This window comes from Danio rerio, chromosome 8 (genome assembly GCF_049306965.1).
Source record: "Danio rerio strain Tuebingen ecotype United States chromosome 8, GRCz12tu, whole genome shotgun sequence".
NCBI lineage: Eukaryota > Metazoa > Chordata > Actinopteri > Cypriniformes > Danionidae > Danio > Danio rerio.
Window position 1 is genome coordinate 56,307,591 of NC_133183.1, and position 18,313 is coordinate 56,325,903.

The following is an 18,313-nucleotide window of genomic DNA, read 5'->3' on the forward strand; positions in this document are numbered from 1 at the left end:
TAAGGAGAAAATAATAATTCAATGTTTGCTCTTCTGTCTATGAAGGTATTGTTGTCTCTTTGCTCTGCTCACCTCTTCATGTCTTCAAATGTCAGTGGTTCGATCACGTTACACTGACAGTCGCATATAATCTTGATAATTGATAGCCATGATAATTAGTTCACCTTTCCAGTCTTCTGGTTCTTGAGTCGTTCGTTCATCATGTGAAAGAATGACTCAAACCCGAGGACTCGAGAGATGAACGGTTCAATTCTTTTTCGGGCTCTAAACGCATGACTGGCCCGTGAGGAACGAATGACTCAAACCCGATAGAGGACTGCAGAGATAAACGGATCAATTATTTTTCTGGCTCTAAACGCATATGATTGGCCTCTGCCTTTTCGCGATGTATGACTCAAAAGACTTGAAATGAATGATACCACTTGCACAAATGTGCGCACGCGCAAATGACCGAATCACTCCATGAGAGGACTCGTAGTTCCCGAGTCATATTGAAGATTCGTTCAAAATGAACGAATCGTTCAAGAACGACCCATCACTTTACCCTAAAAGTGTAATTAATTTACTGACCTTCAAGCTTTTTTTTGTTCTTCTGTTGTACAAAATAGAACACATTTTTAAGAATGCTGGAAACCAGATAGTTGACTGTAGTATTAGAATTTTGTGCAAGGAAAAATACCATGAACATGAATGTGTAGAGAGCGTCAGACATCGGATGAGCCGCTCACCGCTAAGCGCATGAAAGTATCACACAGGATGCACATATTCTCATGGTATTTAAAATAAAAACTAATCAGATGTGGCTCTGTGGCACGGCAGAAATATGAAAAATGTCCTAAGTCGTAGCTGGGCGCCGCCGACTTGCGACGCCAGTGTGTGTACCTTCGGAGGATGCAGCCTCTGAAATGAGACACAGCTATAGAAAACGGACAGAAATCATTATACTATTCCGACATAGTATGCTTTACAGTTTTACAATGACTTGTTTGTATATAAAAAATTTTCCATTTAAAATTTGTTTTACAATAACAAACTTACAAGTTATGATGTTATGATATACAGCATTTGACTATTTTCATTCAGACACATTCTAAAATCTTAATGTTATTTGTCAGCTATGCATTTGCATTCATTCTATCTATGATCTAATACTGTACAACAGGGGTCACCAATCTCGTTTCTTGAGGTCTGGTGCCCTGCAAGGTTTAGCTCCAACTTGCCTCAACACACCTGCCTGGGTGTTTAAAGTATACCTAGTAAAGCTGCGTGCACACTGGACTTTTCTCCCCATAGACTTCCATTCATGCGCAAGCAAATGCGTCAGACTGGAAACGCAAGGTCATGCGTCAAGTTTCGCAGGTCGCAGACCTTGATTAGCTTGTTCAGGTGTGTTTAATTAGGGTTGGAGCTAAAATCTGCAGGACAATGGCCCTCCAGGCACTTCTAATGACAGTAAATGACAATGACAGTGTAATGTGACACTTGATGAGTGACTAGATTATTGTCAAAATAGAATATGCAAAAGCATTTAAATTTGAGGATCTGGGTTAAACAAATTTCATGTAAATGTAAAATATACAAGAATAACCTTCCTGATTAAGGTCACAAGATTTTTAATAAGTATAAAGTAATAAAGCTATTTTAATTATTGGTAATAAATGAATAGGCTATGCACAAATAATTTGTTTTTGTCATAATTATCAAATTAGTGTTTAATTAGAGTTCATTTAAGGACAAAATTTATATCTTGTTGATATAAATACTGTATTTCAAAATAGTAACAAAGGAGCTGTTGATATTTACTTGGAGTAGTTTTGAAAACATGAAATAGCCATTATTTATACATAACTTTATAAAAAAAAACAATTATAGTAAGTCATTCATGTTTTGAACAGAGTTTAAAATGCAAATAGTCATATGATGACGTTTAAATTGTTTTTCTGTGTTTTTTGTCGTTTCTGCAGCACTCATTTTGGGTCCAATTGCAGACAAAAGTCAATGTTATATATGTACTTGTTAAATGATGTTACACTACATGTAAATGACCAATTTCCCAGTACTGGGTTGCAGCTGGAAGGGCATCCGCTGTGTAAAACATATGCTGGATAAGTTGGTGGTTCATTCCACTGTGGCGACCCCTGAAAAATAAAGCCAAAGGTATATGAATAAATTAATTAATACATCGCCAATATGTCTGGTATTGTACATTTAGATGCTGTATACAGTGCATCCAGAAAGTATTCATAGCGCTTCACTTTTTCCACATTTTTTTATATTACAGCCTTACTCCAAAATGGATTAAATTAATTTATTTTCTCAAAGTTCTACACACAATATCCCATAGTGACAATGTGAACAAAGATTTTTTTTTTAAACTGTTGCAAATTTATTAAAAATAAAAAGCCTGAAAAATGTACATTGGAATTTTAGATTTCTCCAAAAATATCTTCTATTGTGTTTAACAATAAAATCCAAAAAAAGTTTGAACCACTTAAGGGGAATATAAATACTGAGCAAACTATCATTTTTGGGTCATCTACCCCTTTAAGGATGGCCTTAAACAACCAATTACCATATTCATATGGTGGGCAAATACTGGCTGTCCCCACATTTCCTTAAGCTGCGGTCACACTGGGCTTTTCCTCCCACTTTTAATATGTCTAATAAGCTTGTTTAATCCTGCCCCTTTACGCATCGCCGCACGACAGAATATGTCATGCTCAAAGTCTAATGTGACCGCAGCTTCATTTAGAATAGTGTAATCAATCTGTTCTGGTGGACTTAAAGTTTACAGACTGACATTTGACCTCATGTGGTGGCTGGTCAGAAGCTGTGAAAATTTACATAAAGAACAACATGAAACATCTATTCAGTCATGATGAGCATGGCTGAACATCCCACCACAACTGTACTTTTATACATGATAGGATGAAGGCTAAAATGATACACGTACACTTGCATAAACAGGGAACATATTCTTTACCTAACATTAACTTGTCATTATAATCCTGCTGTAATTTGCTAATGTGTCCAGTGAGTTTTCTTATTTGATTCACAACCATAACGTCCACACAACATTTTTATGGTGCTAAATAATCCTTGACAGAAAAAAAAATGTCTGCTGATGGTTTCACGGTGATCCACACTCATACGTTTTTTTCATTTTAATCTGTATATGATTATAAAATATTTTATTTTCTGTCAAGCCATTTGTGCGCAAATTTTAAAAGTGACGTTAATATATCTAGCTCTTTCTGTTAAATTTCTACTTAAAGTGTAGCTCACTTATTTTAGGAATGTCCTTTTCTTCAATCTTTTTGGAGAAAAGTGTTTTTTTTAAAAAGAAGAAAAAAAAAAGCTTTCATTTTCCAAAATAATCTTGATCATTGTTTAAGACTTAATCAAAACACCTTGTTTTGTGTTTTAGACTAATATATTTTGGAAAGTTTTATATCTATAAATGTAAACCCCTTTTAGCATATTCAAACAAGAAGTATTAGCCTAAAGAGTGATGTTCAAACTCCTAGAATTTGTGCTTATTGCTTTGTATTTAATAGGCCTAATCTTTTGTATGTTTATATTACCCTCTCGTTTCTCCTTGTTTCTTTCATGCGTTTGTTATATATTTAATTCATAATTTAGTTGTTGTTTAAAAATGAACAATAGTTTGTAGAGACTGTATTCTGTTTTATTTGTACTGTAAATCTTTTGTTGTTATAAATGATGATGACGCCATGTGATTGGTCATCATGAATGCCTCAACTTTGAGCCCCAGCGTTGCCAGACGTACGATAATTATCATATTTGTACGATAATTTCGCCTTCTGTCAATAATAAAAAAAAAATCCTACAATGTACAATAATTTCAAATTTTAAGGAATTTAAACAGAATTTCATTGTAATCATAGGGCTTTTATACTTTTGATCTAGCAGCATCTTTTGTCTACTGTCTGTGTGGAGTTGGGCACGTTTTCTATGTCATCTTACGTCACATCTTCTCAGCCAATCAATGTAGAGAATGGCTCTCTCACATAAGTTAACATTTCTGCCGTGCTCGGCCGTGCTTAGGTCAGAAGTTTTCAGGTTGAGGTCGATCGTTTCAGTGATAAAGTTAAAAAAAAATAGTGCTGAATAGGAAGGTGAGAAGGACAGGGAGTTTGCCCTTGATGTTCTCATTTTCCCCATTCAAATGTGTAATGTGGACGTGTTTTTTCCCCAAAGTTAATCTCATTAAAACAAAGCCACAAAATCAGCTCATTACAAATACTGTGAATGGGCTCGTGTGTAACCCCACCAGTTCTACGCCACCCAACCCGCTACGAGCTGGTATCCTTCCGCATGGAAGTCGGTTGCTCTAACAAGGAGGCTGAAGACTATGGCCTCCAGCGTCTGTCGCTAGAGCACCTTTAGAGGTCAGAGGAGTGAGGTTTACCTGCAAAGCACACACTAGCTGGCCTCTGTTACACGTGCACACCTCAGCGTGTGTTAAATATTTGGGAGTGTGCACTGCTTTCAAGCATACCAGCACTATGTTGCAGTCCAATTTGTACCAAAAATGCGATAATTTTGAGGTTCTGGTACGATACATTGACATTTCCAATCTGGCAACACTGTTGAGCCCCGAAGTGTCCAGCTTGACTGCACCGTTTTCAACTTCGCCTGGACTCAGCTAATCTTGTTGATCACTGGCTGCAGCCATGGTTTAACCCACCTACTGTATAAATTTATTAAATTTGTACTCAAAACACCATAAGATACACATTTTTTTCCTTCTGAGCAGCTTTAGGAAACCTCTGCTGTTAGTTGAGATGGATACAGTTTGTTTCACAAGAGCCTAATTTCATTTGTAAATTCATGGCAGAGAAGACACTTGTGGTGTAATGCTCTATTTAATAACTGATTGACATATGATTTATGAGTTTAGATATGGAAATGGCCATGTGTATTATTAAATATAGTGGTTTAAGCAAATGCAAATGTTTAAGCAAATGAAGAGTAGTATATGAGTCCAAATTCTGAGACAACAACAACAAAACAAGCAACAATCAGCCCTGTTTTAAGAACACCAACAGCAAGTTGCCATGCTTCTTGATAGCAATTACATTTTCCTTTTGGGATTTATTAATAGTTTATTTTTCAATTTTTGTTCCTTAGCATCAGACTTCAGCTTGGAAGGAGATTTCTTATTGGGTGGTCTTTTTCCCTTACATGAAATCGACCAAGTGACCCCCGTTTTTACGCCAGAGACTACTGAATGCTTTAGGTAAGCAAAGACCTTTTGTCAAAGTTTTTACTACCAGAACTTCACATAGCTATGCTGAAAATGTAATGTATTAATCTTCTCACTGATGTTTTAAAGGTACACTGCCTCACCATCTGGCTTTCAGATGTTGCAAGTAATGAGGTTTGCCGTTGAAGAGATTAATAATTCCAGCACTCTTCTGCCCAATGTTTCCCTGGGCTATGAATTGTTTGACCATTGTTCAAATACTAGGAATTTCGGTTCACTTTTAAGTTTCATCTCAAAAAATGGATCCATTAAACCTAAAGTAAAACGCATCAACTATCAATCTGATGTGATCGCTTTAACAGGGCCATATGGAAGCACACGGACTATTTCAATAGCACCACTGATCACAATGGACCTTATACCATTGGTAAATCTTGTACAATTTACATATATACAAAATGCTAAATAAATAATTTTTACAGTGTTTTCTTCTTTCAAAGGTGAATTATGGAGCTTCAAGCTCTGTGTTAAGCAATAAACTTCAGTATCCCTCTTTTGTAAGAACAGTGCCCAGCAACAAAGACATGATAAATATGATTATCCACATGATACGGTGGTTTGGATGGAACTGGGTCGCCTTTCTTGGTAGCAAAGATGCTTATAGTACAGATGGACTGAATCTGTTTAACACCTACATAAACAACACTGGCATTTGTGTGGCCTATCAAGAACGTCTAAACCTTGATGCAAACTACAGTCAGACACTTAAAAAGATTGATATGCTTAACATCAATGTCATTGTGGTGTTTGCTGTGCCACAATATGCAGTCAACATAATCAATACTGCCATAGCGGACAACATCCGAGACAAAGTATGGATTGCGAGTGAAACCTGGTCTATGAATCAACAGCTTCCAAGGGAGCCAGGAGTTGAGAAAATCGGAACAGTCATTGGCATTACAGACCGATTGTTGACATTACCTGGATTTAATGAATTCATCCTTAAAGATATGGGGACGGCTAATGTTAATGCCAGTAAATTCCAGACAAATACATGTAATCAGAATTGTGATTACTGCCCATCGTTGACAGCAGAAGACATTATTAACGAGAATCCCTCATTCTCCTTCGCTATCTATGCTGCCATGTATACCATAGCTCATGCGTTACATAAAGTTTTGCAATGTGACACAAAAGGCTGCCCGAAAAATACACCATTTGAGCCATATATGGTAAGTGCGTTCAGTTTTATCAAATAAATAGCATTTATGAATGATTTAAACACGTATGTACATTGTAATTCCATTATTGTTTATATCCTTTATTCAACAGCATGGACCACGCCACACTTTGAGCTAGACTTTATTGTAGGGATGTAGTGATAAAAACGGGTTGTAAGGGTACAGTGGGCTGAAGGGAGCAGAAGTAAGAGGATAAATAGTGAACAAGTAGGGAGGTTGATCGGGCATACAACAATGATGCGCAGGGGTACAGTCTCTGTAATATTTTGGTAGAGTGATTAGGACCTCTCGATTCAACCTAGCTTCAAAACCCATGCGGACATGGGGAGAACATGCAAACTTGGCGCAGAGAGTGCTGACTGGCTCAATTATGGCTCGTTTTCACTGAGTGGTACAGTATGGTATGGTTCGGTATGGGTCACCTTTATCAGGCTTGCGTTTCCACTACCAAGGGTACCCTTTTGGTGGACGTGGTGTATGACAGAAAGTTTAAGTCGACGTCATTCTCGCTCGAATAAATGTCTACAGTAAAGCCGTACAGGTCATTCAAATATCATATGAGAAGCACTTTTCACAAAACAGATGCTTTAAACATATAAATACTTGTGTATAAATGTTTACTAAATTTTTTATGAACATGATTTGATTATAACTGCAGATCAATGACTGTAACGTCTGCAATTATATAATATAAATACATACATGCAACATATATGAACACACACAGACCCTTACAGTCTCTGATATGTTACTAATTACAGATAAACTACACACAGCATACATTTAGTCCTTATTTGAGTTCAAAAACAACCCGCAACATATAGCCTACAGTCAGAGCAAACCTCTCATCTCTGTCTTATCTTCACCGGCACATGTAGCCTCTGTTAGAGAGCAATTCTGTTATTCCGAATTCATATTAGTCTAAAGGCGATGATAAACATGGCAGTTTGTTCATGATTTCGGTTGCTGAAACAATTTGCTCCCGTTTTGCTGGGCTTCTCCTTTTTTTTTCCGCTTCACTCTCGCGTTTGTCCTTTTCTCTTCTGAATGGGTCAGATGAAGGAGTCACTTCAATATTCACGCACACGTTATTATAATCAGCTCAAGAAGTTTGTTATATCAAATAAAGACGCAATCGCGAGCTCCCTAGAGAAAGCAAAAACTGCCTTCACTTTTAGATGGCCTCGTAAAACAACAACAGGACACGGCAGATTTTGTTCTTCTTGGCTTTGTGGCTGTTCATCAAGACAACGACGAGGTTTGTTTGAGCCCTGGGGCCTGTTTCAGTAAGGAGGTTCAAACAACTCGGAGTTTAAACTTGAACTCTGAGTTGATTTACCGAGAGATTAAAAACTCTGAGTTTTCAGTTTCAGAATAGCTGATCTGAGTTGGGTCAATCAACTTTGAGTAGACCAACTCAGAGTTAAGCGCGCACACCGTGACTATAAAAAGACATTATCAATGGAGCGCAGATATTATGAGTGACCATGGCAACATCTTAAAAAAAGAGATCATCATTTCTTTCCCCAGCTGAACTTGATCTGCTCATGCAAAGTTTTAGCAAATATGAGTGTATATATTTAAAAAGAAGCAACCATCAGTGAAACAGAGACAGTTAGCCTGGGAAAACAGCTGCTCAAGTTAATGCGTAATTTTTTATTTAAATTATTTAAACATTTAAGTATAATAAAATAAGTAATATAATTGTGTGACGTTTATACTTTTTTCTAAACTTTTATACACGTTTATTAGTTTTAATAGATTTAACAGTGCACTTGTGTGTCTGCCTTTTTATTGATCAAGTGATAGAGGTTGATATAACATTAAGAACCTAAGCAGTGCTAAAAATAATTTTTAGACAGAATAATAATCCCTTTAATCTAGTAACAGTGCATGTCGAAGGTTAAGCTAAATATTTATGGAAAAAAGGACACGCCTTGTACGTGACTTTGTTCTGTGTGTGACAAAAATGTAGGCAATAGCTATGTTTCCATCAAAATACAGGCTTACATAAATTTGTGCAAAACTGGAATAATGCCTAAAAGATGCGAATAAAGCAGCGTTTTTATCGAGTCAAAGAGAACACAATCGTCACTTCCTGATTAACTTGCGCCAAATATCAAGAGTAAAAACAGAATTTACTGCGGTAGAACAAGCTGCGTTAATGATTTTTTATTTAATACTTGCGCCTCAGAAGACACAATGAACACGTGGGGGCGTTTGAAGCCAGACGCGGCCGATCTTGACACGCTCCAGACGCTTGGAGGTAATTAATAATATACACTAATACTGAAACAGTTAAGGCATTTTAGAATGGCTAAAACAACATTTAAGATGTTCTACTGTGTGCTCAGTCAGCTGGTTTGTCCATTTACACACATTTTCATCATCATCTCTAACAAACTTTTTTTTAATGTACATACTGTAATTTGTTAAGTGCACTTCGTAGTTTATGCGCATCTTTTCTTATCAAATAAAAGTTTAACCTACTCAGTTATGCACATGTTTTATTATAAATATTTTCAAAAGTTATGTGAATCGTGACGTTTCCATCAATCGTTTTTATGGGCATCTCCAAAATGAGCTCTAAAATAGGTGTGTGGAAATGTAAGACTAATGCTAGAAATACGCTTCATCTTTAAAAAAGGGGAGGAGACCGACAGAAACTCAGAGTTTAGAGAATAAAACCTGCTCCGGACCAGGTTAGATTCACAGAGTAAGTTACCACAGTAACTGACTCTGAGTTAAAGTTACCTTTCTTTCAGAAACAGGCTTGACACACCCTGATTTCTTGAGTTTAGCAAACCTGCCATTTTGAAACCGAAAACCCAGAGTTTTTCTCATTTCAGGGTTAAAATACTCTGAGTTTTCACTTAACCTCCTTTCTGAAACAGGCCCCTGGTCATCCATGGCTTGTTATTATTTGCATAAAGGCAAGGCAAGGCAAGTTTATTTATATAGCACATTTCATACACAGTGGCAATTCAAAGTGCTTTACATAAACAAGAATAAAAGAGACAAGTGTAAGAAAATGAAAACTAATAATAAAAAGAAAATTATAAAAATAAGAATAAAAAAAAAAACGAATAAAAAATGTGTTAAAATAAGTTATAAGATAATGAAAAAGATAAGTAAAACATAATAGTGGGATCTGTCGGACGCAGCACAGTGCTCATTCAGTAAAGGCACAGCTAAACAGATGTGTTTTCAGTCTTGATTTGAACATGCCTAATGTTGGAGCAAATCTAGAATAAAGAATTTCTATGTAATGTCTCGGCTCTGTATTAGAACATGGTGGTTTCTTTGTTTTCATTCTGTCTAGCTCCATGAGATCATGACGCATCTCTGTAACCAATCAGCATTCAGCTGAGCGTGTAGCTCCACCTTTTGGTACCCTTTCAAAAGAGTGCCGAAAAAGTGGTACGGTACGGTTTGGTACACCTTTTTAAAAGTGGAAACTGCCATAAAAGCATACCATACCATACTGTACCAATTCAATTCAATTCAATTGTACCACTCAGTGGAAACAGGCCATTATGCTGCGTTCACACCAGACACGTTAACCAATCAGTAGCTTGCTCTTGTGGGGGCGTGATTGTGACTTACACCTGTTGTTGGAGTCCCAGGGGAACTTTGTTGTGCAGCAACAGAGCTTTTTGTTTCCATTTCCCTGCAATGAGAGCACAGCTTGTGTTGGACCCAAGCAGTTGGATTACAGTGGTCTGCTAAAATGTGACAATATTAGGTTTTTAAGGAACATTTTTTACCGCAGAACTTTTTGAATCTGGAAAATTGTGGTAAAATCTGCATTTGCCGTTTGTCTTCTTTAAAAAAAAAAATGCTGTTCCAGATCGTGTTGATTGTCCTGTCTCTACATATTTGGTAAATGTGCGATTAGTGTTCGTTGTTTATGTTTCTCCAGATGGCAAAGTTAGTTAGTATTATCAGCATCACTCTTTCAGTTTTTGAAGACATACATAGTCAAAAGGATTTTAGTTACAAAATTTTCAGTAATATCACTACAATATTCGGATAGCAAATTTTTCTACTCTTACAGTTTTTTAAGACATTACTTAGTGAAGTTACTAAGTAGTTTACAGTAATATTATCACAATATTATAAATCGAAAATACTGTTTGGTGTCTTTTGGAATGGTTGCACAACAGTTACATCCGTCCTTTGAACCCAAAGTGCGGTGTGAGCTGGGGTGCCAGACGTATGTTTTCACAACAGATGTAGCATGCTTAGATTACAACAGAGACAATTAAGATTTCAACAGTCCACTTTTTCAGTGTAGTGCTCAAGGCACCATGGTTTATATCAACAAATACAGTTGGGAGTAATAACTACCATTGCGAGACTTCAATCTTCGCCTTGTCAGGGGCATCTTCACTTTCTCCTTAAACAGATGGCAGTGGACCTTATCATTAACCAGTTAATGTGACTGAGGGGATTCTGGTGGAGAGAAATCCTGCAATTTTTTTTTCTTACACAGCTCTCATATCCACTGTAAAAACTGCTCTCCGAACTGCTGTCCACCTCCCCTGCATCTGTGTTTGGGTTGCCGCACGTAATGAAACTCCCCTTTTCATGCAGACCCTTCCTTCTTTTGCTGTTGAACACTCTCATCTAAACAAAGCTGGACTTACCCACCATCCTGACCTTTTTCAAACTAGAGGTGTGAAAACACCCTGCGGAGACAGGAGTTTCATGGCCCTTTAAATAAGTTTCAAGTGATTGGTTAAGGAGACAAAGTGAGGTGTGGTCCCGCTGCCGAACTTTTGTTAACAAGTTAACTCCATATAAATGTACAAAAACACTTAAACTAAACAAAAAGAAATAGTAATGATATTAATGCTTCACAACAGCTTCTGGGAGAGATGAAAAAACTGGATTTTCCACTCAATGGACGACAAGTGAAATATGATAAAAATTATGATCCACCCATCAGTTATGCTGTTGTACTCTGGCACACAGATGAGAATTCCCCACAGTTTGAGATGGTGGGCACGTATGACACATATCCAAAAACTGTTTTTACCATTGACAACTCGCGCTTTCCTTGGCGTAACGATTCTGTAAGTATCATGTTGATGATCTTTATATCCTAACATTGGTATTGTAAATTACAGCTTTATTGAAGCAGTTTTACATATTCCTCCTAATTAAAGACAATTCTTATTATAGACTGTAACAGCCATTTAGCAAAACAATTCATGTCTTTGTTAGGTAACACATAAAATGCAAAAAACGTATATATTGTAATATAATTATATACAATTGTATTGATTTATAAAGCAATTTTTTTAGCACTGTCCCCACAGCAAAATGGTTACTGGTTCGAGAGTGTGGGTGTTTACCAGCACTGGCCGTTCATGAGTGCACTCTCAGGGCTGGGTTATGGCAGGAAGGGCATTTGCCAGTAAGTTTAGTCCCTTTTTTATCAGGGGGTTGCCTGCATATGTTTTATGCAGCGGATGCTCTTCCAGCCGCAACTCAGTACTGAAAAACACCCATGCACTCTCACATTCACACACACACCCATACACTATGGCCAATTTAGTTCATTCAATTCACCTAAAGTGCATGTCTTTGGTCTGTGGGAGAAACCAGAGCATCCGGAGGAAACCCGCGCCAACACGGGGAGAACATGCAAACTCCACACCGAAATGTCAACTGTGCCAGCTGGCACTCGAACCAGCAACCTTTTTGCTGTGAGGCGACAGTGCTAACCACTGAGCTTAATAATATAAAACTATAATTACAAAGTACTTTTTTTGGTACATGTGTTAGTCTGGAGGGTTGCACGGTGGCTCGGTGGATAGCACTGTCGCCTTACAGCAAGAAGGTTGATGGTTTGAGTGTTTGGGTGTTTCCCAGCACCGGGGCAAATGAGTTCTTGTGCACCCTTGGGACTGGCTTTTGGCAGGAAGTGCATACACTGATAAAACATACAGTATGCCAGAGTAATTTATGATTTATTCTGCTGTGCCAACCCCAAATTAAGCAGGAACTAAGCCAAAGGAAAGTGAGTGTTTATCTTGAGCTAATAATCTAAATGGTAGTGTGAGTTCACATGCCTTGCACACATTTGCCTCAATATCTCTACATGCCTATTGTTTTGCACAGAAATTATTTACTTTGATGTAGAGGCGGTGGTTAACATTCTTTAGCTCCTTGAGGGAAGAATTGCATGTTTTGTGTTAGAGGGACTTTGGCAATTCATATTTGTAGCTTTGTATCTAGTGATCAGGCTGTTAATCATTTAAGAACATTGAACTTAGGTTGGGGAAATGTGTAAAATCTTAGGAAAATCAGCAACTTTACTAACACATTTTTTCCATTCCTTTCCCAGATCCCTTTCTCAAACTGCTCTGTTGAGTGTAAACCGGGATTCGCAAGGCAACCTGAAGGTTTTCATAGTTGCTGTTTTACGTGTAAAAAATGCCCACGTAACAGCTATGTGGATTATTCACGTAAGTAGACAATGCTTCTTAAGCCCATTCTATTATCACACAAACTTACATTAGGCAGCTTTTGAGAAGTGTGGTTTTACAACTTTGAGGTGGGAAAAAGCATCCAGTTGCAATTGACAAACTACTTCACCCTCTAGTTAGAGTAGGTGAATCTTATTGGCTATTAGCTTGAGCCAATAAGATTAGAATCTTATTGGCTCAAGACTTGTGTTCTCATTCACTACCATTGATTATTAGCCATAGAAAAAACTTATGCTGCTTAATGTTGCAATTTTTTATCTGTTGTAATCTCCCGGAAATCACGCTTCTCCCTCCCGGTCCTCAGATACCTTCACAACCCCACACACTTCAAATACTTAACACCCCCACCCTCCTTAAATATTTCCTAACCAATATTTGAATAACTCCCACAACCTCCCACAAATCATGACACTCTCGCCCGGGAATTACTTCTCTCAACTAGGGATGTCTGCCATGTATTATGTCTGCCATGTACTATCCCCCATAGGCAAAATGACTAAAGCAAACTAGTGGAAAACAGTCACAAAACTTTTACAGTAGCTTTAGGTAAAGTAGCATTAGTTAACATTTAACAATGGAATTTCACTGCAATTTATACTGTTTTGATTTAGTAGCTGAAATGTATAAATTCGTACAAACTAATTTGTATCTTTAAGCACATTTTGCTTTTCCCCAATGATTGCTGGGTGTAAGAGTGAGGTTTGGAGGCAAGTCTCCCTCTCGGTTCTCAAATTTGATGCCTCCTCCCCCTCCCCACCGCATCCCTTCTTGCTCTTTAGACGTTTTGCGCAATCTGTCAGACACCTCCACAACCCCCCCCCCCCCCCCAAACCTTCAAATATGTAGCCCCCTACACCACCCCCCTTTAATATTTCACGTGGCATAAGTCCCGCAACCTCCTACAAATCGTGACACTCATCACACGCTGGGAATGATTTCTCTCAACTAGGGATGTCTGCCATGTATTATTTCTAGTAATTTCCCCCATAGGCAAAATGACTAAAGCAAACTAGTGGAAAATAGTCACAGAACTTTTTACAGTAGCTTTAGGTAAAGTAGCATTATTCAACATTTAACAATGCAATTTCACTGCAATTAATGACCTTTTGATTGAGTAGCTGATATGTATGAATTCGTACAAAACTAATTTGTATCTGTTAGTACAATGTGCTCCTCCCCAATGATCGTTGGGTGTAAGAGTGAGGTTTGGAGGCAAGTCTTTTTTCTTTTTATAAACTGTCCGTCATACTAATTGAACTCATACTAATTTTCTGACAATAGGTAAACCTGTTACATTTCCTTGTGAAATTGGACTAACGTGTAATTTTGGCTTTCAGAGGATCCCTATACGTGCTTTCCATGTGCGGTGAGTGATTGGTCTGATGAGGGCAGTACAGCATGTAAGACACGAGCTGTTGTCTACCTCGAGTTTACAGAAATCACCTCAATTGCTGTCATGATTTCTGTCTCGTTCCTTATTATTCTTCTTATTGGCATATTTGGCCTTTTCGCCTACAATTTCAACACACCCGTGGTGAGGTCTGCTGGCGGAGGCATGTGTCTCCTAATGTTGCTCTGCCTGACTATTTCTAGCATAAGTGTGTTCTTTTTCTTTGGAAAACCGTCATCTGTACATTGCCTCGTGAGAAATGCCATATTTGCTTTTTTCTTCACTGTCTGTCTTTCATGTTTGACTGTTCGTTCTTTTCAGATTATTTGCGTTTTTAAAATGGCTGCTCAGTTCCCTAGATTGCACAGCCTATGGGTTAAACATAATGGCCAATGGCTATTTATTGCATTTTCTTCATTTATTCACTTAATTTCTTGTGTGATATGGACGACTGTCTCTCCTGATATACCCATCGCTGACTCGTGGACTTTTAAAGATCAAACTCTTCTCATGTGTGAAATGGTAAACACTATCACTTTTACTGTAGTTTTGTTTATAAGCTGGTTTCTCGGTTTCCTGTGTCTCGTGTTTTCATACATGGGAAGAGATCTGCCAAAAAATTACAATGAGGCCAAATCAATAACCTTCAGTCTCATTCTGTACTATCTGAGCTGGATTGTGTACTTCACCGCATACCTCTCAATCAAAAGTAAATACATTATGCTTCTGAACGCAATGGCCCAGATATCTAGCATTTATGGAATCCTCTTCAGCTATTTCATTCCAAAATCTTACATAATGATATTCCAGCCACAGAAGAACACTGCTGCATACTTTCAGACATCTATTCAAAATTACACTCAAACCATTAGTAGGTCTTAGACCAAACATTCTGTATGCAAATAAAGTCATTGTAGTCCATCCTACATGTCTCCGAGCCCCGAGAAATCACGCTTTTAGACATTGTTAACATAGGGCTTCCTTTTGGCACACTTCTTAATCACAATCACCTGTTGACATCAGTTGTTTCAAATCACATCATTATTTAAACAATATAGCTGATTACTAGCCCTAAATGGCTCCTGTACCAACTTTTTAGGAATGTTTTGCAGGTCTGAATGACAGGAAATAATGTATATTTACAAATGAAATGAAATCGACAAGACAAAACATAAAATATTATATTTATGGAATTCTTTTCAGCTGTTTCATTCCAAAATCTTACATAATGATATTCCAGCCACAGAAGAACCCTGCTGCATACTTTCAGACATCTATTCAAAATTACACTCAAACTATTAGTTGGTCTTATACCACACCTTTTGTATGCAAATAAAGTTATGATGGTCCATCCCAGATGCTTAGAGCCCAGTGAAGTCACGCTTTTAGACATTGTTAACATAGGGCTTCCTTTTGGCACACTTCATAATTACAATCACCTGTTGACATCACTTGTTTCAAATTACATCATTATTTAAACAATATAGCTGATTACTAGCCCTAAATTTCTCCTGTACCACACTGCAAAAAATGCTTTTCTTGCTTAGATTTTTTGACTTATTTCTAGTCTAAATATCTAAAATTTCTTATATTAAGAAGCATTTTCTAGACAAGCAAAACATACTGTCTTGTTTTGAGAAATAATATGCCAATATTAAGTGAGTTTTTCCGTAAAACAAGCAAAATAATCTGCCAATGGGGTAAGCAAATTAATCTTGTTTTTTCTTTTGACATAAGATTATTATGCTTACCCCATTGGCAGATTACTTTGCTTGTTTTACGGAAAAACTCACTTAATATTGGCATATTATTTCTCAAAACAAGACAGTATGTTTTGCTTGTCTAGAAAATTCTTCTTGATTTAGGAATTGTTAGATATTTGGACTAGAAACAAGACAAAAAATCTAAGTAAGAAAAGCATTTTTTGCAGTGCAACTTTTTTTGGAATGTGTTGCACGGCTGAATGACAGGAAAGGATGTATATTTACAAATGAAATTAAATGGACCAGATAAAACATGAAATATTCCATATATGGAACTCTCTTCAGCTATTTCAGTCCAAAATCTTACATAATAAAATTCCAGCTACAGAAGAACCCTGATGCATACTTTCAGACATCTATTCAAAATTACACTCAAACTATTGGTAGGTCTTAAACCACACCTTCTGTATGCAAATAAAGTCATGATAGTCCTTCATACATGTCTTTGAGCTCAGAGAAGTCACGCTTCTAGACATTGTTAACATAGGGCTTTCTTTTGGCAAACTTTATAATTACAATCAATTGTTTAAAATCACATCATTATTTAAACAATTTACCTGATTACTAGCCCTAAATGGCTCCTGTACCTACTTTTTTGGAATGTGTTACACAACTGAATGACAGGAAAGGATGTATATTTACAAATGAAATAAAATGGACCAGATAAAACATGAAATATTCCATATATGGAACTCTCTTTAGCTATTTCATTCCATAATCTTACATAATAAAATTCCAGCTACAGAAGAACCCTGATGCATACTTTCAGACATCTATTCAAAATTACACTCAAACTATTGGTAGGTCTTAAACCACACCTTCTGTATGCAAATAAAGTCATGATAGTCCTTCATACATGTCTTTGAGCTCAGAGAAGTCACGCTTCTAGACATTGTTAACATAGGGCTTTCTTTTGGCAAACTTTATAATTACAATCAATTGTTTAAAATCACATCATTATTTAAACAATTTACCTGATTACTAGCCCTAAATGGCTCCTGTACCTACTTTTTTGGAATGTGTTACACAACTGAATGACAGGAAAGGATGTATATTTACAAATGAAATAAAATGGACCAGATAAAACATGAAATATTCCATATATGGAACTCTCTTTAGCTATTTCATTCCATAATCTTACATAATAAAATTCCAGCTACAGAAGAACCCTGATGCATACTTTCAGACATCTATTCAAAATTACACTCAAACTATTGGTAGGTCTTAAACCACACCTTCTGTATGCAAATAAAGTCATGATAGTCCTTCATACATGTCTTTGAGCTCAGAGAAGTCACGCTTCTAGACATTGTTAACATAGGGCTTCCTTTTGGCAAACTTCATAATTACAATCAGTTGTTTAAAATCACATCATTATTTAAACAATTTACCTGATTACTAGCCCTAAATGGCTCCTGTACCTACTTTTTTGGAATGTGTTACACAACTGAATGACAGGAAAGGATGTATATTTACAAATGAAATAAAATGGACCAGATAAAACATGAAATATTCCATATATGGAACTCTCTTTAGCTATTTCATTCCATAATCTTACATAATAAAATTCCAGCTACAGAAGAACCCTGCTGCATACTTTCAGACATATATTCAAAATTACATTCAAACTATTAGTAGGTGTTAAGACTGATTTATACTTCTGTCTCAAGCGCACGAGTATGGTCTGGCGCTGCCTTCGTGTGGTTGCTTACTCCTCGCTGTGGCTCTTGCAGACTCTGACGTGCACATCTCAAAAAATGTAACTACATGTTGCAACGACACGAAGCACAAGGTGTGTGATTGGTCGGCTTGGTAGCGCTGCAGAGTGTGGGCAGGGGTGAGAGCCATGTGAACCCATTGGAGCAAGTGTTTACAAGCGTCAAGTTCCATGTAGGAGCGCCAGATGAAAACTTTTGTTTTGTGTTTACCTTGTTTTAGCTACTTGTACATTAAGGTAGAATTCAGAAAAAATAAAACACCAGCAAAGAAACTCGACACAGAAACATAAAAACCTCACTACTAGCTAGTGCTTCAGAAGTGTTATTGCAGAGCAACACAAACAGAAGTAGCTTGCAGAAGTATAAATGCACGGCTACACGCAAGACATGCTCCGTGGGTCATGGCGACCGCTCGACGCAGAAGTATAAGCCAGCCTTTAGATCACACCTTCCCTATGCAAATAAAGTTATCTA

The 18,313-nt window shown here is 37.2% G+C and overlaps 1 protein-coding gene across 2 annotated transcripts in view; it reads left to right on the forward strand.

The window, feature by feature from the left end:
* tas1r2.1 (taste receptor, type 1, member 2, tandem duplicate 1) overlaps positions 1-16,757 on the forward strand; it is a 19,965-nt gene extending 3,208 nt beyond the window's left edge. Inside the window, exons 2-7 of one of the 2 annotated variants that reach the window (XM_073909826.1) lie at positions 5,155-5,263; positions 5,360-5,657; positions 5,731-6,462; positions 11,340-11,549; positions 12,827-12,947; positions 14,306-16,757. In XM_073909826.1, the coding sequence (XP_073765927.1) occupies positions 5,388-5,657; positions 5,731-6,462; positions 11,340-11,549; positions 12,827-12,947; positions 14,306-15,240 (2,268 nt within the window). In that variant the 5' untranslated portion in view covers positions 5,155-5,263; positions 5,360-5,387 and the 3' untranslated portion in view covers positions 15,241-16,757. 2 annotated transcript variants of the gene reach the window in all.
* The last annotated feature ends 1,556 nt before the right edge of the window (positions 16,758-18,313 follow it).